This window comes from Babylonia areolata, chromosome 5 (assembly GCF_041734735.1).
Source record: "Babylonia areolata isolate BAREFJ2019XMU chromosome 5, ASM4173473v1, whole genome shotgun sequence".
In the NCBI taxonomy this organism is placed as follows: domain Eukaryota; kingdom Metazoa; phylum Mollusca; class Gastropoda; order Neogastropoda; family Buccinidae; genus Babylonia; species Babylonia areolata.
This window is the reverse complement of record NC_134880.1, coordinates 52,960,235-52,987,579: the sequence shown is the minus strand read 5'-3', so window position 1 is coordinate 52,987,579 and position 27,345 is coordinate 52,960,235. Positions and strand designations below refer to the sequence as shown.

The 27,345-nt window shown below is 42.2% G+C and overlaps 1 protein-coding gene across 3 annotated transcripts in view; it reads left to right on the top strand.

Moving 5' to 3' along the window:
• LOC143282174 (rho guanine nucleotide exchange factor 28-like) overlaps window positions 1-27,345 on the top strand; it is a 200,884-nt gene that overhangs the window by 104,801 nt on the left and 68,738 nt on the right. For 2 of the 3 annotated variants that reach the window (XM_076587740.1, XM_076587738.1), the window contains exons 14-19: window positions 624-727; window positions 1,073-1,235; window positions 1,542-1,581; window positions 4,382-4,432; window positions 7,649-7,747; window positions 10,011-10,116. In XM_076587740.1, coding sequence (XP_076443855.1) covers window positions 624-727; window positions 1,073-1,235; window positions 1,542-1,581; window positions 4,382-4,432; window positions 7,649-7,747; window positions 10,011-10,116 — 563 coding nt within the window. The remainder of the gene's footprint in view (window positions 1-623; window positions 728-1,072; window positions 1,236-1,541; window positions 1,582-4,381; window positions 4,433-7,648; window positions 7,748-10,010; window positions 10,117-27,345) is intronic. The other variant, XM_076587739.1, reaches the window with a different exon arrangement.

The window sequence follows — 27,345 nt, the reverse complement described above, 5'->3', positions numbered from 1 at the left end:
ATACAGCATTTTCATTTTTATGCCAGTTACAGTCGAACTTTCTGTCCAGATCAGACAGTCACAGTGAGAGCCTTGTCAAAACACACATCATGCTGAAAACCAACAGATAGCATACAATGTTGAATTCAAATTGAAAGCTATTGCACTTGCTGACGAAAAAGGAAATGATGTCACACTCTGGGGAGCATTTTTTGGAACTTCTACGGAGCTCTGATGTCATTGTTTTTGTCTGACACTGAGGAGTAGGACATCTCAGGATTATCAGCAGCAAAGAAATGATTTAATCTAAAGTGAATTGCCAATCTGTTTACAATCACTGACTTTGCTGTTCTGTATTTCTTTGACTTTATGTAACACGTTATTTCTTTAATCTACTTCATGGACCCGACATGTGTAATTGTGAGAGTATGACATTCAAATCGTTTTGCTTTTTTCTTCTCGGTGCATGTTGTATGTATGAACCTTATCTGTGACCAAATTAAATTTTGTTTTAAAAGCAGGGGGCGCGCCTGATTCACTGCATTGCCTTGTAGGTTGGAAATTATGGTAGCTAGATAGATTGTCTGATTGATCAATTGATTGATGTTGATGTGACAACCCAACAAACCTGTTTATTTTTGCAGTGAAGGATATTGTTGATGGACCGGAAGAGATGCGGCAGATCAACTCCGAGATGATGGCATCATCACAGGTGGCACATTCCATGAGCGACTTGACCTCTTCTCAGGTATCTGCCTCGCTGCTGAACAGAAGGGGAGAAGGAAGAGGGATGGGATATGGGTGGAGAGAGAGAGGGGGTGGAGGGGGTACAGTATCTTTTGCTCCATGACTTTATACGGAAAAATTGTACTGGCTTGTTGTAGTTTGATATGTCATGCTTGTGGCCTCTTTTTAGGATCAGTGTAATTACTGTAAAGAACATGCCAGCATTGCTATTTGAGATGAGCTATGGTGATAGTGTAAAGAACATGCCTGCTATTTGAGATGGCTGGTGATGATAGTGTTGAGAGCATGCCTGCTATTTGAGATGGTTAATGGTGATAGTATAAAGAATATGTGCCTTCTGTTTCAGATGGCTAACGGCGATAAGAAGAACCACGGACGCTCCATGGTGGGTATGCAAGGCGTGCGTTCCTACGAAGACGAGGGAGGCAGGCTGGGAGTGGCCCACGCCACCATCACCAAGTCTCTGTCCACCCCTTCCATCCCTGCCGCCACCCAGGGTAGACTGGCAGGTCAGCTTTGCCCTCTCCCCTCATCGAGTTTCAGTTTCAGTTTCTTTCATTGTTTAAACATGATGTGAATACAAATGTTAATCCACTTTCAGCTTGAGCTGAAATGGGGAAACATAATGGTTTCTCCGAGAAATGTATTTTCTATTGGAGGGTTATTTGATTCTGCACTGCTTTACCTGCTCATGGTTTGTTTGTTGTTGTTGTTGTTTTTTTTGTTTTTTTGTTGTTTTTTGTTTTTGGTGTGTCTGTGTGTGTGTAAATGATTTTATTACATGTCACATATATTGTATGCTATTGTGGTTTCAGATGATCGGAAGCAGAGAGATATACGCCGAGAAGGCAAACAGTGAGTGTGCTCAGAACGCCCATGGAGGGTGTGTCTCTGTGTGTCTAGATCTTTGTGTCCATACCGATTAGTCTCTTCCCTTTCTGCATGGTCTAGTCAGTATGTGTGTCTGTTCAGTTTTGTTTGACTATTGAAAAACAATAGTAGAATTCTGTCATACTCTGTTGCAGTTGAAAATAAATAAAATACTGTCTTACTCCATTGTTGTTTACTTCCTTTTTAATGAATGTTTGGGAGTGATGAATGTTTCGGAGGAGAGGTTTTGTGGTCAATGATGATGAAACTATTTTCTGTACGTAAATCTGCAGAGTTTCTTGGGCAGTGAAATGCATTTGTTATTTGGCATCATGCACAGCATGTTTATTTTTTCAGTTTGGGTTGAATATATTGTGGTTTCTTTATCTTTCTTGTACAGTTTTTTGTCTTCCGATTTCTCTGAATTAAGTGTGTGTAAAAGAGTGAAAGTAACAAGGGGTTGGGGTGCACACTTATTGCAAGGAACATTGGATTTTGGGAACGGTTCATGTTTTGCACAATTCAGGTCTTGTTTTATTCTCTTCATTTTGATTTATTGGTTGAATGAGGCCTGCATAACATGCACACGTGTCATGCACCAGCACAAGTGCATGCACTTTGCGCGTGTGTGTGGATGCACTCATATGCCGCGCACATGCACTTGGGCAAACAGTGTGCATATGAAAGTGCATTTCATGAAAAATGAAGCATATATTTTGTTGAACCCCCCTACCCCCTCTGCTTCCAGATATATATAGTTCTGGGTTTTATTGCTTTTGTTATATATTTATATTCAGTATAACGAATCAAATTTGGGCCTGTGGGGTCAGCTGATCTATAAACAACAGTAATAAATGAATAAATAAATAAGAATGAAATGTAAAGTTTCCACTCATAAAAAGTAGTCTTGTTAGTATTGCTGTTTCTGGTAACGATATAGGATTTGCAGTTTGTTTTATTCCACTATATGTTGCTCGTTTTTATAGCTTTTATGTCAAAATGATAGTTAAGGGGAATGTGGATAATTGATGTCTGCTGAATTTTTGCCCATGTCTAGTTTAAAAAAAAGTGTGAAATACATCAGCATCTATTGACTGTATTTGGTGACAGAAAAGTGTGTGATACATATGGGCCTTTATGTTGTGGTGAACTTGTAGGATTGCAGTGTGAAACAGATGGAGGTTGCTTTGTTGTTTGTGCACATGTTCAGAATGATTGTGTGTCAGCCTTCAGTCTCTGTCAGTTGACTGAAGAGCTGTCTGCGTGTTGCCAGTGGTAGATTCTGTACACAGGACTCGAGGCTAGATGGTATTCAGAGTGTCCATCCACCCCTTTGACTTGGGGATAGGGAAGCCAGGGCAGCTGAGTTGCTAGTATGCTGCAAAGTCAACTGATAGTTTCACTTTGTATTTGTATTTGTATTTCTTTTTATCACAACAGATTTCTCTGTTTGAAATTCGGGCTGCTCTCCCCAGGGAGAGCGCGTCGCTACACTACAGCGCCACCCATATTTTTGTATTTTTTCCTGCATGCAGTTTTATTTGTTTTTCCTATCGATGTGGATTTTTCTACAGAATTTTGCCAGGAACAACCCTTTTGTTGGCATGGGTTCTTTTACGTGCGCTAAGTGCATGCTGCACACGGGATCTCGGTTTATCGTCTCATCCGAATGACTAGTGTCCAGACCACCACTCAAGGTGTAGTGGAGGGGGAGAAAATATCGGCGGCTGAACCGTGATTCGAACCAGCGCGCTCAGATTCTCTCGCTTCCTAGGTGGACGCGTTACCTCCAGGCGATCACTCCACACTCCAACTATATTGATAACTGGAGAGTAGCACTTTAGTGGATGGTCAGTTGGTTTGGAAGAATAAGGAGATCAAGGAAAGACAGATGCTGGTGGTATTAACAAGAAATTTTTGAAGGAGGATGGGCAGTGGGGAAGATCTCCAAATGCAAAGTGTGGACAATATGTACAGTTTGAAAGAATGGGAAGAAAGATTTGATTGTCTGAAGAAGAGTGGAATTCATCTCCTGAATTGGATTTCTTTTCCTTCAGTCATTTTGTTCTTTTTGAAGAGGAGAATAATGCATTACATACCTGCTTCAGAAATCCACAGAAGCGTGATGCAAATGTACTTGTGCAGTTTTGTAAGTCAAGAGAAAAGCCCTCCCTTCTTGTCGCCCAACACACACACAGGCATAGATTGTCTGATAACACACAGACACACACACAGACACACACACACGAAGATGTTATTCTACAATAAATCTACCAGGAGTATTACTACAAAATCCAGTTCATTTGTGAGTTTTTAATGAGGCCAGTACTTCTTTTCATCTAGACATGTTTGGTAGATTGTTAGATAGTTGAAATCTCTGTGTGAGTGCTTCGCAAATGTGGTAAATACACATGATAAGCTGAAAATGTAAGGGGGGATGACGGCACTGGCATTGTTGTGGAATCCCTTACCTGGTGTTGATGTTGTCCCCGTGGCTCAGCGGTTGGTGTTGGATGACACTGTGTCTGTCCATGCCCTGAGGGGCACCATGATGCCCTGAGGTACTGCTGGTGCCCTGTGGTATTGTCAGTGCTCCCATATATTGCTGATGCCCTGAGATATATATGTATAGACATATGCATATATATATATTGTTCATGCCCTGATAGGTATGGTTGATGCCAGTGATGTTGTTTGTTGTGTTGATGCTACCTACAATCTGTTGATGATGGTATTTGTTTTTTGGGTGGTTTTTTTTTATGTCTTGTGGCCTCCATTTTTGCAGACCCAGTGAACCATCCCAACTCCTTATCAGAAAATTTGTAGAGGACTATGAGTGAGTGTGTTTTTCCCTTTGTGTCCACACTCCTCCCACCACCACCACAACCCCCCACTCCCACTTCTCCCACCGTGGCTTATCTGTGTACCCCTTTTGTCTCGGACACCACTGCTGCGTCTTCCCCTTGGCCTGCCTGCTTGCGTACCTGCTGGTACTTTACCTGTCAGAGAGCTTGTCGTCCTCAGCATGTGTGTAGTGTTGTCAAACACACCTCTGTCTTTGCTTTGTTTTGTGGCTCTCTGCCTTTCTTGTCTTACTTACGACAGGTGGGTGGGTTGTCAGGTGGAAGTAATGGGGGTAAGGGCGGAGGTTGTACGAAGTTTGAGGAGAAATGGATGTAAATTATAAAAGTTACTGACTGACTGGTTGTGTGAGTGTGCCTGGGTGTGTGTGTGCACATGCATTATGTTTGCGCATGTGTAGGGGGTGTGTTGTTTGTTTCATGGAATAAATTGTCTGTGACATCCATGATTGTGACGTTCTGTTTAAACTGATTTTCAGTAATGTCATAAGGTATGAAATCGATTGAATTGTCTGTCACCCCAGGATCATGACAGCCCCCAAATTGGTGAACGTTTTGACGTTGTGTTTACTTTCCAAAATTCTTTTCTGAACGTAGATGAAGAATTTCGAATGAGATTTATGCTTGGAGGAAAAAAAAAAAGAAGAAGAAAAGTTAGGAAAACCTTAGGAATGTTGGAGATCCCTTACAAGTAACATTACATGGTAATGCTGTGATGCGTCTCTGTATTAGGTGACCAGTATAGTCAGCATGGGAAACCGGGAAGATGAACATTGTGTTCCAAATTAAACAGCTGAAAAAAAGACAGGGAACAGAGAGAAACTGCTGGACACATCTGCGAGCAAGGCAGATTGTCAGGTTGTGGTGTGTGTTTGTGTGTGTGTGTGTTGAGTGTGAACATTGAATGGCCATGGCGTTTGCGACAGCAGTGTGCAGACTTTAAATTCCCCCACCCCCACCCCACCCCTCATCCTTCCACCCCCAGATCCCATCCCAGTTAGTGGTGGGTACTTTTGCATAGTGTTGGGTATAGAATCGCTTGATGCTTTTAAAACAAAGAAGTAGATTTTTGTTATTATTCTAAAAGAAGTAGATACTTTGTTAATATTCTTATTAAGTAGATGTGTTCTGTATGTTGGGTATTCTGTTTTTTTCTCTGCTAATTTCTTTCATGTACTGCAGTTGTTGAACTATCTTAAGTGATCATTTTTACTAACAGTTAGATATGGGTATCCAATAACATAAAGTTGTTATGTTATTTATTTGCATGCCAGTTTTTCTTGTATTGGTTATTTCTATATATTTTTTTAATGTTTTGAATGTGTTTTTTTTCTCTGTGAATATTATCATATTATCAGTTTTTGAGTTACGATTTCTAAACACTAACTTCTGTCATTCTTTTGTCCAGATCATTTACCTCTATGTACAGTTCTTCCTTGTGCATATAAACATGAATAATTACACAAACATGTACAGGCACACTCATACACACACACACACTCACACACACACACACAGAGGCACATGCGCGCACACAGATGCACGCGTGCGCGTGCACATGCACACTCACACACATGCACACTTTCACACTTACACGCACCTATTCCCCACCCTTCCACACATACATGTAAGTGTGTGTGCATGTACATGCGTGCAAACATGCATGCGAGAGGGCATGCTTGTATGCTTGTGTGAGGGAGGGAAGGAGTGTGTGTGTGTGTGTGTGTGAATGTGTGTGTGAGGGAATGTGTGTGCAAGCGTGGATGTGTGTGTGAGGGAGTGTGCGTATGTGTGTGTGTGTGTGTGTAAGAGAGAGAGAGGAGAGTGTCAGTTGGTCAGGAGACAGCATTGCACCTTCCCCTGCTTCCTTTCCCATTTGATTGATTACATCCACAGTATTGATTGCAACCTTTGAACAAAATCCCACCCTGTCTTGCCTGTGTTCCGTTTGAAGACGTGAAGACTGTGTCCACAGTGGGTAATTGACTTAGAGCCCTGACCTTCATTGATCCTTCATGCCAAATTTAACTTGCATGCTTTTTCTTCTTCTCTTTTTCAGTCTTGCTTCTGTACCAGTCTGCATCTGTAGAGCTTTTATTTATTTATTTTATTTTATGGAATTTCTTTATGGTATAGAAGGATGGTTGCAGCAGCGTACCTCTGTAGAGTTGTATACTGTTTTATTCAAAACTAAATTTAAGGTATGGTCAGTCTTTTCGTTTTTTGTATGATTTGTTTCAGCTGAATTGAGGACTGTTCTGTTCATGAATAAAAGCCACAGACACAGTAATAGGACTGCTTTTGGTTCACTGATATAAGTTACGTGTAATTTGAAAATGTTTATCTGCAGATATTTTTGATAGCTGTGTGTTTGTTTGTGTGTGCTTTGGTATTCTGATGCACATGTCTGTTGTTCAGCATGAACATTGTTTTTAAGTCAGAGAACATTACAGTGCATGGGTTTGTATGTTAATTTGTGGGGGGTTTTGGGGTGGTCTTTTAATGATGGAACAGTAATGTAATGAGATGAAAAAAAGGATATCTTTAATTACCATTTTTTACTAATTAACAAGTTCTTTGACTTTACTTGTTCTGTGGTGAAACTTGTTGCTAATCATTTATTGAAGACACTTGCATAGAAAAGATATGTGTTCGCTGTTTTGGACTTTGCAATGTCAGTAAACACTGAGACAAATATGTCTTGGGGTGGGGGTGGGGGGTGGATAGATAATTGTTTTGAAATGATGTGTGATTCATTCATAGGGGACAATAATGGTTTGATGATATCCGTGTATTTCATTGACTCTTATTTAAAAAGATTAAAAGATGGTCTTTTACATTCTGTGGAGTGTAAGTATTCTGTGTGTAAGCATTAATGTTTAGTTAAATTTGCACTTATTTTTCTCTGTATCTATTTGACTGCCTTCCTTTTTACCCCACCCTCTTTCTTAGTGTCTACACAAAAACTTGGGGCAATAAGATGGATTGATAGAAGATGAGGAATTGACGTTACTAGCACAAGTTTGCATGCCAGAAGCAAACATGCATAGTGGAACAATTCTGTAGGTACAGTAAATTTGGTAATAGTTATGTTTCGGTGGTTTGTTTGGGTTTTTTTTTTGGGGGGGGGGGGGGAGAAGAGGGGTGGGGAGGAGAAATTTGACTAACACTGTGCATGTGTGTGTGTTCAGTGCCAAGTTTCGACGCCAGGATGAAATCGAAGAGGTAGAAGAGGATGGTACTTCGGGAGACAGGAAGGAGATCTCTTTGAAAGATTTCCTGACTGAAGAGTAAGTACTGCGTCTGTCTGTGTGCTAGCATACCTTCAGTTGGCAGGCCCTTGTCGCTCCTTTTCCCGCCCCTCCCTCTATCCATCTATCTCTGTCCGTCTCATTCTCTCTTACCCCCATTGTGCTTGCTCTTTTTTAATATTTTACACTTGACACATTTCTCATTTTTTTATATTATTTTTATTTAAACATTTCCATTTGTTTCCTGGTGTCCTTGTTTAATTTCTTCCTTTCTTTCCATGTCTCATCGGCCTAGGAAGCCTGAGAAATGAATCACACAATCACAAGTGTTTTTTTTTTACCCTCCACTAGACCTTGAGTAGTATGGACACTGGTCGTTCAGATGAGATGAAAAACTGAGGTCCTGTGTCCAGCATGCACTTAGCACACATAAAACAACCCATGGCAACAAAAGTGTTGTTCTTTGGAAAGATCCACTTTGAAAGGTAAACAAATAAGATTGCAGGCAGGAAAAAGGGTGGCACTCCCAGTTTAGCGACACATATTCCTTGGGGGAGAGCAGTCTGAATTTCATGCAGAAAAATCTGTAGTGACAAGAGAGAACACAATACAATTTCTATACTGGTTTTCGTTTCTCAGTTATTGGGTTGTTTTTTTAAAATCATTTTTCATGAACAGAACTGAAGTGTGGTGGAGTCCAGTTGGTATGAATAATTAGTTAACATAAGCAGGGATAACACAATGACTTGGGTTACACAGGCAGATTTCATTCCCCCTGCCAAGACTCTTCCATTTCTTTAAAATGTTGGTTACCACAAGCAGATTTCTTTTGTTCATTGAAACTTGTGTAAAAGCAGACTCCTCCATGTCGAAGTTTCTGTTTGGTTGTAATGATGATAATGCGGGCACACATCTTGCACCAAGTTCAGTATCTTCTGCCATTATTAATGTGGGTATTGTGTTTGTGGTATGAATAAAAAGGAACAATTATATCCTGGAGGAAATTATTTGTTTTTGTTAAAGAGAATTTAAAACAGAAAACAACAACAAAGGAAGGTATTTCACTTCAACAAAGACAACTGTGTTAAACTCCAGCAACGTTGAAATATTGTTGGGATAGTAAGATTGGTTTGTTTCCCAAATGCAGGATGATTTATTTTGCTTGGTTTCATTTCATTACTAGGCCTTCAGTTGCCACATACTTGTGTTGTCAGATGTCAGGGTTTTGTCTCCCAACCCTGGATGAAAGATGAAAGTTTATCTGGATCTCTTAGGCAGTATTGTGTTGATCTGCCACTGAACCCCACTCATTCGTAAACTGATAACAAAATATGCTTTTTAACGCTCCTCTAACTTGGGCGCACATTTAGTAGGCTGTTTGAAAACCGAACTCAGACAAGGAGCATGCATAGCTCCCTCCCCAGGACAGGTGTGACTGGGACTTGTTCATAGAAATAGGAACATTACTGCTGAAGGAGCTTCCCTCACGATGTGCCTTGTGTGACTGGGACTTGTTCATAGAAATAGGAACATTACTGCTGAAGGAGCTTCCCTCACGATGTGCCTTGTGTGACTGGGACTTGTTCATAGAAATAGGAACATTACTGCTGAAGGAGCTTCCCTCACGATGTGCCTTGTGTGACTGGGACTCGTTCATAGAAATAGGAACATTACTGCTGAAGGAGCTTCCCTCACGATGTGCCTTGTGTGACTGGGACTTGTTCATAGAAATAGGAACATTACTGCTGAAAGAGCTTCCCTCACGATGTGCCTTGTGTGACTGGGACTTGTTCATAGAAATAGGAACATTACTGCTGAAGGAGCTTCCCTCACGATGTGCCATGTGTGACTGGGACTCGTTCATAGAAATAGGAACATTATTGCTGAAGGAGCTTCCCTCACGATGTGCCATGCAGTTGTGAACTGTGCCGGCCAGTTCACCTTGTGATTCTGGCTGCAAGGAAGGCCAGAGTTCTGTCTCTGAATTAGATGTCTGTTTTATGGACACCTATCAGTCCCACTTCCACAGAACCAAAAATGAAAATAATGATGTTTAATACTTTTTTTTTCTTTCTTTTCTTTTTTTTTTTTTTTTTTTTTTTTTTTTTTTTTTTTTTTGGTCAGCGGCTATTTCAATAATAGAATGTTTTTTTTTGTTTTGTTTTTTAAAGTTACTTTGAGGTATGTGTGATCATTTGTCTTTTTCTCTTCTTTTTTTTTTTTTTCTGTCTCCAAACTTTGATGAAAGTCATATGAATTGGTTCCCAGTTCTGATGGAAATGCTGATGCGTTTTACTTGCAGCCCAGGGGACAGTGACGAAAAATCCAAGTCTGGGGTTCTTCGTAAGGAGGAGAAGAAAACTCGCAAACCTAGTGTTTTCACTCGCTTCAGCTACCGAAACAAAAAGGTAAGGTTTCACTGTTGTTTGTTCATTTGTCAGAACGTTTTATTTCTCTTTGGTATTTGTTAGGGGGTTGGGTATTATGTCGGAACTTAGTCCAGATCTGTCGGCATGTTGACACACAAGCTGGCAGCTTCAGTTTGGCTCCAAGATGACTGTCATAGAGAATTTTTATCTTATATTCTTTTGATCTGTGTATGGACTCCAAGTAACGGACTCCAAGCTGTCTGTTCACAGAAATCATCCAGATCCTTCTGAAACTGGTTAGGAGCGTTCTTTCTGTTATGTGGTGCCGGTCATTATTTTGAGATTTGAAGGATGCTGAGTTACTTCCCTTCCGCTGTGCTTCTACTGCAGTGTATGTGAAAAATCACACATGCACTCTCTCTCTCTCTCTCTCTCTCTCTCTCTCTCTCTCTCTCTCTCTCTCTGAGTCTCATTCTTTTATCATTCTCATTTTGGAAGACTTGTATCTGTTTCATTCATTTTTGTTGTCATGTTTTGTTTTTATCACTTTGTCTTCAAAGTCTTTGTAAACCTGATAAACTGTGAAAGCCTGTGGCTGTCTCTCTCACTATCGCTTTCAGTCCCTGGCCTTCTCTTTGTGACATTTTATTGTTCCTAATCTCTGTCTTTGCCCCTGTTTCGTACGTCTCTTCCGCTTTCAGTGTTTCCCTCAGTTTCCCTGCCTGTGTCTGTGTGAGAGAGAGAGAGAGAGAGCGTTGTTTGCTGCTCATTGTTAGTCTTTTTCATTGGTATCTTATGCACTGCTTGCTGTCCCATTTTGATATCTTTCTTGTTCAAAAATCTGTATTAATGTTTGCATTTTTATGTGCCCCTTACCCTCCACCACCACCCCATTGACTCCTCCTTCTTTTTGTATCCCATGGTTGGGTGGGAAGAAAAACCCAAAACATGTACACATGCTTATGTCATATTTCCCTGGTGAAATGATCATTTATTTTGTTTTGTTTCATTTTGTTTCCCCCTCTCATCTGCCTGTTACTTTCTTTCCATCCATCTGTCACCTTTCTGGTTTAGAGTGAGTTAATCAAGCTAAAAACGAGAAGATGAGATACAGAGACACACACACACACAGAGTTATCAAGATATTGTGAGAGTGTAGAGACTTTCTGCCTTTCCTAATTTCTTACTGTAGTCATTTTCTTTATTTGTATTAACCTCTCTGTCCTCCTTTAATTTTTTTTTTTTTTCACAGAAAACAAAGCTCAACATGTACAGGGCAGCAATGTACAATAAAAAATATATGAAAAATAATTTTGAAAAAATCCAAAAATAATTATTTACGAGAGATGGAGGCACTCAGAGGATACAAATAACAAAGACGACATTCTAATGTACTTGTTACTTATGTTTGTTTTATTTATTGATTGATTTTTTTTTTATATTGGAGATTGCAGAATACAAGCACTCCAAATTGGTAACAGTAAACCAGCGATGGATCTTACGATAGTTTAATTTTAAGTTCCGTGTAACCTCTCCAATTCAACCTTCCCTACTACGACACCCTCTCAGATGTGAAATGCACTGTCACGACATATGTACTTTACTAAAGATAGTATTCCTTAGCAATAACCATATGATAGCAGTGATGGATGGCAAGGAAGCATGTGCAGTTGGTAATGTCCATCCAGTGTGTGCATTGACAGTGCAGCACCTCTTGACTGCCGGAAAGGTTACTCACAGTCACATGATGCATTGAAATTGTACTTGGAGACTGGCACACCAGTTTTTAGGGGTCCTTGAATCCATGGTCAGGATTTGAAGAGAGAGCTGTGTGTAGTGGTGGTGGATGACTTACAAGCATTATTTATGATTCTGCTTGTCACAGTGAGCTAGGGTTTGTATTTATAGTCAAGTGGAACTATGGTGTTTTGCGCGAATGGCTTTCACAGTTTCGATTTCATTATCGTTCACTTGAAGTCTTAGCTGTTTCTTATTTGTTTTTAATCTTTTTTGGGTTTTTTTTGCCTGCTGTTGTTGTGAAAGATAGATATGCTTTTGGTATTTGAGAAACAGTTTTGTTTTTGGTTTTTGTAATGAACATATTCGCACAACAATTAAAGGATTACCACCACCCTCCCCCATGTAATTCTCCATCCAAGGTGCATAAACATACACTAATCTCTTAAACCAGACATTTCTCAATTCAATTCAATTCAATTCAAAATACTTTATTATCTGCTTCAACCAAAAACAGAAAATTTTCTTTAGGCTCACTTGAAAAAAAATGCCCGTCAGCAAAAAAAACAAACTGACACACCCTTCACTTATCACCATGCACACATCAATTATTATGTAAAAAGAAAAAAACATGTGGGTAAGATACTATTACAGAGTGTAACAACTGTGTGTGTGTTGCGTGTGTGCCCGCTCGCGCGCATGCATCGTTTTGTGTGTACGTTTCAATCATTATAAAAAGGAGAATATTCAGTAAGTGGCTTTACCTGAATTGAAATAACAAAAAAACAACAGTCGGCAGCATGACTATTTGTTCTACAAATCCTGATAAAAAGTACGGTTGCCATGGTAGTTGTATAAAGTGCATCGCTGAGCCCAAATGACATCTCACTGACGTAGATTCAAAGCTAATGACTGGTTGTGCGGTAGACCTAGATTATGTAGTGTATAGAAAGCGTTGTCAGAATTATTATTAGTGGATTTTATTTCCTTGGGGGGGGGGGGGGGGGGCTGAAAAAACAAAATGTTCATTAGAAAAGTGTAAGTAAGAAAATATACAGCTCAGTTAATGATGCTCAGATCATTTCCATGACAAATGACCATCTGGCTTGTATGATTTAATGAAATAAGTAGTCAGCCACATGCATTTCTCTATCATGGTATTTCAGAGATGTAACACCACAAGTCATCTGGATTACTATTAGCTTCAAAATGCTGTTTTCTTTTTCCCTTATCCCTGGTCTTGCCCAGGCAAGGTGAGACGGGTTGTAGGCCTCCGGTGTTTTCTTTGTTCTCTTCAGATTCCCCCACCCTTTCCAGATCATTCTAACGCTTGCTTGCTGTCTCTGCCATTCACGTCTTTGTGTGCATTCTGTGCATTTACACAAAGAATGACAAAAGTGGAAGAAGGGGTAGTGGAGGAGAAGGTGCAGCTGGTGGTGGTGAAGAATAGAGTGGGTGTGATGCTGGTGAGGGAGTGGGTGGGGGGGGGGGGAGGGAGACATAACCATGGGTGAGGTTACTGCATGGATATTTGAACAGGCAGCAGACAAATAATGAAGTGGAGAAAGGTAAGGGTGGTAGGGGTGGGGGTAGGGTGGTGGAGAATGTCAGTTGCCATGGTAGCATTTGGTGAGTGTTTTTGTGGACTGGAGTGGTGCAATACAAGGAGAGACTAGAGGGTGTGGAGAAATACTAACAAGCAGTGTAATAACCATTGGCATTGTTGTTAATAGTTGTGCATTTTGGAAGATAGCATGTACAAATTGAGCTAAAAATTTTGCACATGTGTGATTTTCTTATTATGTGGATCACATACATGTGTGGACACGCTCCTGCACAGAGGAGGTGGGGGGTATGGGTGGAGGTGGGGGTAGGGGTTGGGGGTGGGTAAAGGCCCAGTGATCACAGGTTATGGGAAGGTTGGTATGCTGTTTAGCAAGCTGTTTTGCTGGAGGGGACAGCCAGCTTTAATCATGATCAAGAGTTATTAACTGGTAACTGAGCTGTTCCCCTCGCATGTGGTGTTTACTACCCCTACCACACCCACTTTTTTTTTTTTTTTTTTTTTGTATAACGTTTTTCGGAGTTGGTTGTTGTGTGCTTTATTGAAACTAGCAGAGGCTATTAGAGCCGACTTAGAAACACCAAAACCAGTTAGAAATTCCTGAACACTTGAGTAAAATGTTGAGAACTTTGTCATTACGATGTGTTCAAAGCTGACAAAAATGTCTGTGAAAGTGTGATTGGTTCAAAGTTGATACAGATGATCAGTGAAACTATGACATTGGAAACATAAGAAGACAAATATTGCACATGGAGATAAAAGCCACTATATATATATATATTATATAATTATAGATATATATTGGCTTGTTTTTGATAAAGTGATGCCTGGTCTTTTTTTTTGTCTTTTTTTTAATGTGCTGTTGCCTGTCATAAATCTGGATTTAATATAACAGCCAGTTTTGATGAAATGCACTGCCATGAAAGATTTTGAACAGAAAGCGAGACATGATCTGAACATAACTGAGAAAGGATTCAGCAGAACATTGACAATATATTGTCATTGTAAAGAGAAGTCAGACCTTCTGAAGGTAGAAAAGTTCAAGTTTATACTTGTGGACTGTTATGGACTTGTGCAGGCAAATGGAACAAGAGCTGTCAGTGCATTGACACTGAAACATGATAATGAATGGACAGCATGCACACTTTGGTGCAGGCATCTCAGTCGCATGTGTTGAGGTCCACACCCAAGCTGTCATTTTGCTGCTTCTGGTCTCTCTCTTTTCCCTCGCTTTAACTCACTCAGTACGGCTAGCCCTCTCTTCTCCTCTACACAGACCCCTCGGATGTCCAGTGGGTGTCTGAATGACCCAACCTTTAGCTTCCGTCGTCAGAATTGTGGTATTCTTTGTCAACATTCACGTCTTCAGTATAAGAGCCTTCCGCTTGCAATATTTTGATGATGGTAATTGGGGTGAAAAGCTGTTAACATCGTCTCTTTCGCCGTTCGTATGGAGAGAGTTAAGTTTGAAAATTCTTGTTTTTCTGAATGTGTGTGAGTGTGTGTGTGTGTGAGTGACTTTTTCCTCATATTTTCTTCCCCTGCACCTCGGAGTCCTCGCCTCTCTCTTTTTCTCTTTCCCATCCCTCATCCACCCTCCCCTTCTGTGTCCATTGGCTCCATGCTTCAGTGAGTGTGAGTGAGTGAGTGTGTGAGTGAGTGAGTGTGTGTGTGTGTGTGTGTGTGTGTGTGTGTGTGTGTGATTCCTCTTCATTCTGTTTGTATTTGTGAATTCCTCTGATCTCTCTCTCTCTCTCTCTCTCATTTCTCAACTGCCCCTATCTCTCTCCTTCCCTCTATCCCTTTCTCCAACTCTTTTTTTCCATTCATTGCCAGTGTTCTTTACATGTGCAATTGAACCGAGCTACGTCTTTGAATTTGGTAACAACGCACACCATTCACTACATTTCCGGTGCCTGTGGTAGTTCTGCTTCTGTGTGTTTGTGTGTGTGTGTGTGAGAGAGAGAGAGAGAGAGAGAGAGTGTGTGTGTGAGGGGTGTGGTGTGGTTGTGTGTGTGTGTGTTGTCACACTCCTGTGTGTGTGTGTGTGTGTATGACAGCTTCAGAGGGCTGTCAAGGTACTGCACCTAATTACAGTGTAGTCTGCAACTTGTATGGAGGCCTCTGTTCTTTTTTGGTCTGTTTTTTATGTAAACATCTTTGGACAGTGATAGATGGGATCATAAATGTGTGTGTGTGTGTGTGTGTGTGTGTGTGTGTGTAGTGTAATGTGTTTGCATAGAGTAGAGTTGTGCAGTACAGTGTGACAGAATGTGAATTATTTGAATACACGTTTTCTTGTACAAGTTGTAATCACTAGTTTCAGATGTTGAAGAATTTTTTTCTCCTCTCTCTCTCTTCTTCTTCTTCTCCTTCTTCTCTCTGTCTTTCTCCTTTCCTCTTTCCCTCTCCTGTAACCGATATATTACAAACATATTACGCACATGAGCTCCATCCTTTCAAATTGCTCTTGTTTTTTTTGGGTTTTTTTCCTTTCCTTAACAGAACTTTTCACACACACCTATGCCACCCACATATCCACGTGGCCACCCAACCCTTGACAAAATAAAGAAGAAGAATAGTTCAAAGGAGTGACAGGAACAGCAGTTCCTATCCTATTATCTGTGCAGCTGCCCGTATATTGTGAGGAAAAAGGAGAGAAAAGTAACCATCTGTCATGGGTGGTACATGCCATGTTGATTTTGACTCCCACTAGGGGGATGTGGGGGTGGGGGTGGGGTCGCCTCTTATTGAGGAAAATGGATGGCCCTCAGGTGAAGATTGGGAGAGGGTGATAATATTGGTTGTAGTCATCCTTGGGGGGGAGGAAGGGGGGGGGGATTAGGTGTGAGGGGAATGTGAGGTAAAAGGACAGGTGCCCCCCTCCCCTCCCCCTTCCCTCCCTTTTGAGACCTGACCCAGTCTGTGTGTGTGTGTGTGTCTCGGGGTTGTGTGTGTGTGTGTGTGTGTGCGCGCGCGGGTTTTGTGTTGGGGTTTGTGTGTGTTGTTTAGCAGTGTGAGTGTTGTGTTGGTGTGTGTGTGTTAGTGTTGGGGTTTGTGTGTGTGTGTGTGTGTGTGTGTGTGTGTCCACCCTCACCCCCCAGCCCTCTCTTGCCTGGCCAGTCAGTCAACCCTGTAGCGGTGTGTAGATAGGCATGACTGAGTTGTGAGTAATCCATTCCTGACCCTTCAGTTGGGGAAAAAATAAATGACACAGGCACACTTTGCTGCACTGGTGGAATACTGGCTGAAAGGGTCTGGTTGGTATATACTGTGACAGTTCTCGTTTTTTGAGTAGATGTTCTGGTGAGATGTTTGGTTTGTATTGTTTGTTTGGTGGTGAAGCAGTTGATGTGAGGTTTGTATGTGTGTTTGTTTTGATTTGTGGGTTGGTTGGGTTTTTTTGGTTTTTTTTTTTTTTTTTTTTTTTTTTTTACAGTTATTTGCTGTCAGAAAGAGGAGATGGGAAGTGTTTGCAGATTTTATGTCCATGTCTTGACTGTCATTGTTTGCTGTGTTTAGCATTTAGAAACACACACACACATACACTCTCTCTCTCTCTCTGTCTGTCTCTCTCTCTCTCTCTCTCTGTCTCTCTCTCTCAAACACACACACACAAGCGTGCACACATGCATGCATGCACACACAGCCCCCCCCCCCCCCCCCCCCCCCCCCCCCCCGCCCGCCCCCAACCCCCCTTCTTTCTCACACACATCACACCTCACACTCCCTATTTCACTTACACATTAGCAAGAATATTAAACATATAACATTGAGTCTTAACATTTGTATATCTTGCGAAGCGTGGCTAGATCTTGAATTGAATGTGTCAGTCTTTGTTATTTCACACATAATTGAGTATTTTAAATAGCTAGAAATGATCGTCTTTAAAAAGCATTGTTGAATGCTTTTGACACCAAGACAGAACACATCCAGTGCAGGAATGCATCAGCAGAGAAAGAAAGCCACAGTCCATACAAAACAGACCCTGTTTTCCTTGCAGTGTGACAAATTTTTCAAGCAGCACGCAGTATGAGTGAGTGTGTGTGTGAGAGAGAGAGAGAGAGTGCCTCCCTTTACAAAACATAATTAGACTCTCCTAGCTGGTTGGTGGTTTAGAAATTTGCGGGCCCACTGAAGAGAGCTTCTTACCCTTCCTCCGCATCCCCCACACAGAGTAAACTTGAGTGCTGTGGTGTCTTTGGTTTCATTTTTCTTCACCGTGGACTGGAGGGAAGAGTTCCTCTGGTTTGGATTTGTGAAGACCGCGGGACTGGTGGTGTGTGTGCTGAGACAGGCCTTGAGATCAGGGTGATTTATTTACCAGAGCCAAAGGAGGAGGAGAGCCTGAGTGGTCATTTGTGCCCTGAGGTTGTCGTCTTGTGGGTGTCTGTATCTCATTACCCCTCAACGGCTTAATCAATCAGTCCATGCTCTGCTGTGAATGAGACCGGTGGTTGTCGTGTCACATGCGCTATTGTCCCCCTGTTTGGTGCTGTGTCATGCTGAATGGGTTTTGTGTGGAGTTCCGGTGAGGAATTTTGGTGATTAATTGATTCTGCACCTACATACGCTGGGGAGATTGACTTGGTCAGGGTGAGTTGGGTTGTTTTTTGTTTTGGGGTTTTTTTTTTTGTGTGTGTGTGTTTTTGTTTGTTTGTTTGTTTGTTTGCGTGTGTGTGTTTTTGTCGTTTCTTGGTTAAATTTTATTCTAATCACGTTTTTTTTTTGTTTTTTTTTTTCATGCCTCCTGTTTGTGTTATGTGTGATCATTTTGGTGTCTTTCAAAGACTCTTGATAACAGGGATTGGATATTGCCATGTCATTCATGGATTTAGACAGAGGTTCTTATAGTATTTTGAAATGTGTTAGAGTGTCAAATTTATTGGAGAGAAACACACAGGCAGACAGACGGGCGGACAGATACGCTGTTTTTATTCATTTAGGCCATGGCCCCTCATGAAGGGGTATCAACATTTTCCATCACCAGCAGTACACGAGAGAGGAAGGGGAAAGGGGAAGAGAAGGGAGAGGAGACTGACCAACAGAGAGAGAGAGGGGGAAGGACTTTGTAAAAGACAGTATTGTTAAGTTGAAAAGAAGCTACACCAGTCAGCCCCTTAAGTTTCAGTCATTCTCACAGCAGCTAATCAGGTCCCATCTCTCTCTCTCTCTCTAAGTCTCTTCAGTCACAGCTCAAAGCAAGGAGTTGGGAGTGAAAAGGTAGGACAGTGAAAAGAACTGACTTGACATTCCACAGTCCCCTTTCACTTGAAGTCCATGGTATTATCAGCTGTCTGAAAGGACTTTAAACAGATGGAGCTGATAACAGGGGTGAGAACTAACTGGAACAGCAGACCCCCTATAGGGGCCTGGCGTTTTCTTTTCTAGGGTTAGGAAAATACAGTCCATTTATCCATTCTGATTTATGATCTATCGGTTAACTTTTCTTGGTTAACTTTTCTTGCGGCCTTTTAATGCAGGATTGACTTTTTCATCCTTTCTGATGTACGATCTGTCAGTTAACTTTTTCTTGCGGCCATTTAATGCAGGGTTGACTTTTTCATCCATTCTGATGTACAATCTATCCGTTAACTTTTCTTGCTGCCTTTGTTTGCAGGGTTGACTTTAGGAAAATACAATCCCTTTTATTTTTTCTGATGTATAAACTATTTTAACTTTTTTTTGCTGTCCTTCAATGCAGGGTTGACTTTAGGAAAATACAATTCCCTTTTATCTTTTCTGATGTTGTAACTATCAGTTAACTTTTTTTGCTGCCTTTTAATGCAGGGTTGACTTCCTTTTATCCTGTCTGATGTATGAAATATCCTGTTAACCTTTCTTGCTGCCCTTTAATGCAGGGTTGACTTTAGAAAGAATTCAATTCTCTTTTGTCCTGTCTGATGTATGAAATATCCTGTTAACCTTTCTTGCTGCCCTTTAATGCAGGGTTGACTTTCGAAAGAATACAATTCCCTTTTGTCCTTTCTGATGTATAAAATATCCTGTTAACTTTTTTGCTGCCTTTTAATGCAGGTTTGCCGCCTTTTAATGCAGGGTTGAGTGTAGAAAAATACAGTCCCCTTTATCCATTCTGATGTATCAACTATCCCGTTAACTATTCTTGCTGCCTTTTAATGCAGGGTAGACTGTGCAGGGTGAATGAAGAATGGAGCTAGTGAAAGAGAAGTGTAAAACCATGCTTGTCCCCAGACACAATCAATTAATGGTGGTTATTTTAAGAGATTAACTGAACTTTTTTATATATATATTTAAAGACAAACATGCTTTGAGGAACGGAAGCAAGTTTATTATCAAGATGTCCCTCTATTTTTAAGCTTGGGTGTCTTTTTCATTCAGTCACAAGGTGTACTATGGCTCAGCAGTGTTTACCAGTCCAGCCTTTTTCTTTGGCCTTTATCAGTTGATTCAGTGTGAATGAACACCACAGGCATCAACACAGGACCCTGGCTGTAAGGCCAGAGACAAGGAGCAGCTTGTAGAGAAAGAAAGGTAACAGTGTAGTGTGTGAGGAAGGGAGGGAGGGAGGGGTGGATCAGGAGGAGCCTGTCTTTTCTTTCCTCTGAGACCAGGATAGATTGTGCACAGGCAGGCAGTGTTGTGTGATGGATTTGATAGGCCAAATAATGATGCCAAGCTGAGCACTCAGACAGATAGCTATACATATGTACATAAGTACATACATACATACATACATACATACATACATATGTATTTACTTGTGTATGTGAGAGAGAGAGAGAGAGATGAGACCAGAATATACTTTTAGCATAAGCTGTGTTTTGAAATGAATTTTGACCATAACTTATGATGCCTTTTCAAGAGGAAAACAGAATCTGAAAGATATGCAGACAAAAGGATAGATCTAGATGTATGTAAGCTTATGCTAATGCATATGTTTATACATCTTACATACATAAAAAACAACAACACCAAAAACATTCAGAGTAAAATTACATGAAAAGAACTTACACATTATTCAGCAGGCAGAATTGCAAGAAAGTGAATATATTAGTGATCAGATACGCTAATGGATCATTACTATTTGTGAATGTGTCATCAGTCTTGCGGATTATGCGCTTCATTACATTCTGCTCTTATTATATATGGACAGAATAATGTATGCATGTTTTAAACACTCACACAGTAATGTGTGGATGTACAGAGAGAGAGATGAGAGATGGAGACCGGGAGCAGTTGCATGCCACAAGTTAATGGTAAGGAAAAGGCAAGGCCCTTATCAGATCCTGTGTCTCCTTAGGAGGGAAGACACTGGTAGGTAGGAAAACCTCCCAGTTACATATAATTGGAGGGCTAGGGGCCAACTGTGTCTGCTGGGAGAATCAAACTGTGAATCATCATCATTACAGTGACATGTGGGCTTTACTGTGACTGATAAAATCCCTCCATATGGGCAGAGGGGGAGTGTGTGTGTGTGTGGGTAGGAGGTGTGGGGGTTTAACACTCTTGTCAAGGGAGAGGGTAGAGGAAACTAGTTAGTAAAAAAATAAAAAAATAACAAAAACAAATAAAAAAAGACCCCCCCCCACACACACACCACAACCCTCCCCCCTCCCAAAGAAAATGTGAAATTTTTGGAAGGCAAGGGAAGAACTTAAAAACAAGGAACACTGCCATGGCTTGTGAATGTGTGTGAGAGAGAGGGGAGAGGAGAGAGAGAGCATGTCCATTTTCACAACCAGTCAGTTTTGGCAGACATTTGGTTGTGGAGGTGCTGAAAAAGTGAGTCCATGCATGATTGACAGGCAGAAATGGTGAAGGGCGGGCAGGGAGAGAGGGAAGAGAGAAAGGGAAAATTTTAAATGCAAGTTTGCCAGAATAAAACTTACAAATACTGCAGAATCCTGTTGACTGAAGTGATTGGGGACGAAGACTTGAAAGGTTCAGAGGAAGGTATCCCGAAATGTAGCTAGTCTCTTTATGCCGTCCAAAGTCTCTTTATGCAGTCCTCTGTGCTCTTTATCTCCCTCTGTACAAGCTGTTGTTGTGGTGACGGCTGCGGAATGGAAAACAACTGTGTACTGGTTCACTCCTTTTGTGCTGACGGCATGATCATAACGCATGCTGGGATTGAGAGGCTTAGGGCTTGGATGTGCATGGTCCATGACTTGGACCTGTCCCTTTCAGTGCTGTGCTAGTCTGGGGTTTTATTTATGATTATTATTATTATTATTATTAATATTCAGGGTTTTTTGGGGGTTTTTTTGGGGTTTTTTTGTTAGATGTGTGTCAAGATAAGATTCAATGAGATCAGTGAGAGACAGATGTTCTGGGTGGTGTTAAATGGACAAGTATGGTTTGCTCAGAAATACTTGGGATTTTGCGCTTTTAGAAAAAAATACTTTGAATCGTTTACTTTTTCTTCTTTAAAAAAAAAAGAAAAGAAAAAAGTTTTATTAATGTTTGTTCTTGACTATTCATGTTCATTGTGTTTTTTGTTGTTGTTTTTAGTTCTTTTGTGACCCATAGCTGTATATTTGATGATATCCACCCACTTTCAATAAATTTCTGAAGTTTTGATATACATAAAAAGTTATTCGTTTGTTTTGTTGTTATTTTGATTCACTCACATAATTTTATAACAACTTTGAGAAAGAAAAGGAACATTTTGAGTTTCAATATTCTTAGTTGTTGTTGTTTTATACTTTTGGCTTTATTTTCTTTTTCATATTCATGTCTATATATTATGTTATACCCCTCACTGCACATAGAGCGCTGTTGATACAGATTATATTTATAGTTTCAGTGGATTGTGCACAGAGTGAAGATGAAAGAAGACTTGTAAGTGCTGATGCCACCATGGCTGTAAAGCTAAACAGTATATATTTGTGCATTGGCAGGAATAGGATAGTTTTTTGTCCACTAACTTTTTATATCTAGGTTTTCAAAATGACTGAAAATGAAATGCAGAATCATGAATGGTTTGTACAATTGCCGTTCATATTTCATATAAGTTTAGTTTCTCACCCAAGTCAGACTTATACCTCAAGTTTACAACCCTTCATTTCCCTACTCTCCCACCCCACTCCCCCTTCCCCCTCCCTCAAGAGATGAAGGCGGACTTGGTGCCTAGGACACTTTTCAGGATTCCAGGACAAAATTGAAGTCAGGCTACTGATAGAGTGGCATTGGCATGGTAACGGGAGTGGGCAAACCTGTGAGCAAAGTCCTGCTGTCCACAGACCATGTGTGAACAGGCAGACAGGCACAGTCCCTGTGGGCCATGCAGGGATGTTTGCCCAAGAGAGAGAGAGAGACAGAGGGAGACAGAGAGAGAGACAGGGAGAGAGAAAGAGAGAGAGAGAGAACTCATGCTGGGGAGAGATTTTGTGCTGCGTGTGAGTGATCAATAATTGTACATGGTGTGCACATAACCACTTCTCTTTTCCTCACTCTCTCACTCTCTCTCACACACACAGCCCAGCCACTGAGATTTCCCTTCTCATCCCCCATTGCCAATGAGGTATGGATCAGCTTTTAATTACTGTGCTTGTTTTGTAAGTGTTCTTTTCACACTGCCTTTCTGTTTGTAAAGGGTGAGGGGGGGGGGGGGGGGAGCAGAAAAAAACAGAACAACCAACAACTAGAGTTTGCAAGCAGGAATGTGGTGTCAGTGTGTGCCTGTGGTTTGTTTTTGGTCCACTCGGTTGTGGAGGTTTGTGAACAAGAGCAGTGTGACATTGGATGCAGGATTTTGTCGTTCAATATGGATTAAGTGTGAGGCCAGGTGAGAGATACTGTTTATGTTTGAAAAATAAAATAAAATAAACACCATGGTATGGGGTGGGGTGGTGAGGTAGGGAGGAGGGCAGAGCTGGCATATTGGTTCTGTTTACTGTGAGTGACACAGGGGAAGAGAGGGAGGGGGTAAGAGAGGGGGAGAGTCTGATGTTCTGTACATTTTAAGGCCTTAGTTCCCCCTATGAAGAGAGGCAGCAGCAGGAATGTATTAGCAAAAACTGAAACCTGACTTCAAGCACCACAGGTCCTTGCAGAAATCCAGATGGGAGAAGTTCAGGCACAAAAATCAAAGAGAGAGAGGTAGAGATAGTCACATAGGGGATTCTGCAGGGGAAAGACGTTCTTTTCAGAATGTTTAAATTCTTGATAATGTTATCAGGCAAGGCGCATTTTTCTTTGGTTTTCATAGAAACCAACCACTAACTTATCTTCATAGCTACTGAAGTTTGTGTGTGTGTGTGAGAGAGAGAGAGAGAGAGTGACGTGTGTGTACGTGCACGTGTGTGTGTGTGATAGTGCATGTGCGCGCATGTGTGTGTATGTGTGTGTGTGTGTGTGTGAGAGAGAGAGAGAGAGTGCATGTGCATGTGAGCACGTGTGTGTGTGATAGTGCATGTGCGCACGTGTGTGTGTATGTGTGTGTGTGCGCGCGCGTGTGCATGCATGCGAGTGTGCTAGCGCCTTTAGTGGCAGTGCGTATATGCACACTTGCACTTTTGCTGCTGGAGCGGCGTGTGTGTATCACTGTGTGCCTGCATGCACAGTTGCTGTTGCCACCTTTATCCCTCTCTCTCAGTTCTCTTTTCTTCCTTCTGAGGGCATTGGGGTGGGGATGTGGGGGGAGAGGGGGGTGGCAGGTGGAGGAGTGAGCCAAAGCATTGTTAACCCTCAGCATACACCCCTTGCCTTGTCATTTCTGTCCACAGTGTGGTCCCTGCGGGGTGAAAATTGGAGGTCTGACACTAAAGTGTGTGTGTGTGTGTGTGCTGTCTGGTCTGGCTCTCGTTCTCACATCCTTTCCATTCTTCCGATCCCTTCTTTATTGGCTGGTGTGGCCATTTCCCTGGTGTTACACATGACATTCTTGCCCTTCTCTCCCCCATAACATTCATCCACACACACACACACACACACACACACACACTCCTCTCTCTCTCTCTCTCCCTCAAGCACGCTCATGCATGCACTCACACATGCATGTGCGCATGCACACACACACACACACACACACACACACACACACACACACACACACACACACACACTTCTCCCCAGATTCCAAATTTGAAGTCTTGAAGTCACATTTTTTGGCTGCTTGCTTGGGAAAGGGGAAGTTGGGTGTATGGCATTTCACAGTGTTTGACCACCAGCCACCACCACCCCTCCCCTCCCCCTCTCCCCCCACATTCTTCCATCCTCTTCCCTGTTTGTTTTCACCAGAGGAGAAATGAAGAGATTGGGGGACTGGGATAGAGAGAGAGAGAGAGGGGGAGGGTGTTGGGGGGGTGGGCGTGGGGGTTGAGAAGCCAGGTGAATGGGACTCGTGAAGGTAAAGAGCAGGTGGCAGAGGGTGAGAGGGGGAGACAGGTTGGGGTGAGGATGTGTGTGTGTGTTAAGGTGGTGAGAGATTTTAGGGGGAGGGTGAGGTGGTGAGTGGAAGGGCGGGTGGTGTGAGATGATGTATTTATGGGGTGAAGGTATGATGTTGTTTGTTGCTGGCTGACTTAGCTTTTGGCCTGTACAGGTGAAGGTAAAAGGGGACATGGCCTGAGGAAGAAAGTGGAGTGATGGTTTGTTCTCCTTCACTTTCATACATAGCTGGGATGAAGGGTGGTTGTCTGAGCAACAAGGTCATGGCCAGTTTGGGGGTAGATCTTGTGGTGTGTGCGCATACCCAGTATCTTGGGAAGTACCTGGCATTTGGGGACGATGGGGGTGGGGGGTGGGGGGGGGACGGCTGGAGGGGAAGATGGGAGGAGAGGGGGAGGCTCAGTGGTGCATTGCTACTGTCACTGTTGTTGCAGCCCATAATGCTAGGTATGACTGGTCCCGGCGCTCCCACAGAAAGGTGATTTGGGATTTGAACCTTGATTAAACAGTCACTGAAAGTTTGTTTTTGTGTTTTTGACCTTGGAAACTGAGGGGGGGGGGGGGGAGGCAGCTTGTGTTAGATTGAAAACACTTTGTGTTAGCCACAATCTGATTGCCTTTTGTCTTTCCCCTGGTTGTCTGTGGATGAAGGAATTGGTTCTGTTTGATGGAGACAATATGCACATGCTCATGCTCACACACATGCACTCACTCGAATACACACACACATGCACTCACTCGCATACACACACACATGCGCGCACACACATACTCATACACACACACACACACAGAGGAGTCAGTATGGGTTACAGGAAATGGATAGAAAGAGGGGAAAACAGTGGTGAAAGATTCCAGGGGGGGAGGTTGAAATGGTTCTGGTTAGAAAGTTACAGATTGTTACATGTGATTGATTTCAATTAATTGAAAAAAAAAAAAAAAGAATTAGCCTGTGTTCATTGATCACAGCTGTCAGAAGTGCTGGAAGAATTATTGATAAGTAATCAATATTTGTGGTGTGTATGATTCACCTTCCATTGTCGATGAACAGAAGTTGTAATGTGCAGTTTCTTTCTTTTATAAAATTTTTCGTGTGAGTCTCCATTCTGTGTGTGAGTGTGCGCAATTGCGTGCACATGTGTCCGTGTGTGCGTGCGTGTGCATGTGAATGTTTTCCTTCATTTGTTCCCAGGTCGATTTACTTTCAGATCATACCAAGCATTTGTTCACAGGTCAACTTACTTTCAGATCATACCAAGCATTTGTTCACAGGTTACTTGGTATTTGGGGGTTGGGGGGAATGCGGAGAGGGCAGTGGGTGGTTTGTGGTGGTAGTGGAGGGGGCGGGGGGAGCAATGTAGGGAGTGAGGGAGGGAGGGAATCCCCATCAGTCAGCTGTTTTCAACATCACTATCACCAGCTACCTGTGGGTATAGGTGTACCAGCCAGTGTTTGCCTCTCAGTTATGCTGCTTTGCATACCCCTGTGACAAGCACAGCCACAGGCACTCGCCTGTTTTTTGTTTTGTTTTAAAACTCCAGATTTGTTTATGGTTCATGGTCCAGCAGACAGCATGTTAGGGGCTGGAAAACAATGTGCAACAACAACAGAAATAACCAAAGATGAGCACACACACACGCACACACTCGCACCCGGTACCATGCACGCATGCATGCACCCACACATATGCATGTTTGCACACACACTCATATGCGCGCAAGCGCGCACGCACGCACGCACGCACATACACAGAAACAGACTCAAACACACACACACACACACACACACACACACACACACACACACACACACACACACATGCACACACACTCCAACTGTGAAAGATCACATAACTCTGATCACAGATGATTGTCCCTTGACACAGCGTTTGATACTATCTGTAGACAGACAGTTGCATGGTATAGGAGAAAGTTGTGTCCGGCAGTTTATTTGGGGGTGGGTGGGGGTGGAAGATACATTAGTGTCAAAAGGTATGGTTGTATTTGTGTTCTGTGCAAAGGATTTTGAACAGGTGAAACAATGCATAATCTCTCACTACTTTCTGTCTGTCTGTCTCTCTCTGTATGAATGCATGTGTGTGTGTATGCATGCCATCCTCTCTATGTGCACAAATACTTCAAGACTATATAGAAAGACAGGAGTAGAGCAAGGCTGTTGCCAAAAGTGGTAATGCGCCTGTGTCCTGACCAGCCCCCCTAGTCCACTGAAGTGAACTGAACACAAGGTTTGGTGGCCCAGCACACACACACACACACATACCATTACTTTGTTATGGAGTGTTTCTTTAGACCCAACATGGGCCCAGCACAGTGGAGTGACACCAGGCCTCATAAAGAGCCCCCCTCCCCCCCTCCCCTCACACACCCCCAGCTCCCCCTTCTCCCCCACCGTCCCACCCCCTGTTATTGAGACTGGGGGTAGGTAGGTAAGAGAGAACAATTGATCTGCTCAGCCACCACCAACTAAGGTCCAGTAACAACAGGTGATTTTTTTGTTTTTTCCCCTCATGGGCTGAGTGGACCAGGGCTGACCTCATCGGCATTAGGCAGGTCGGGGTTTCCTGGTGGAGAAAC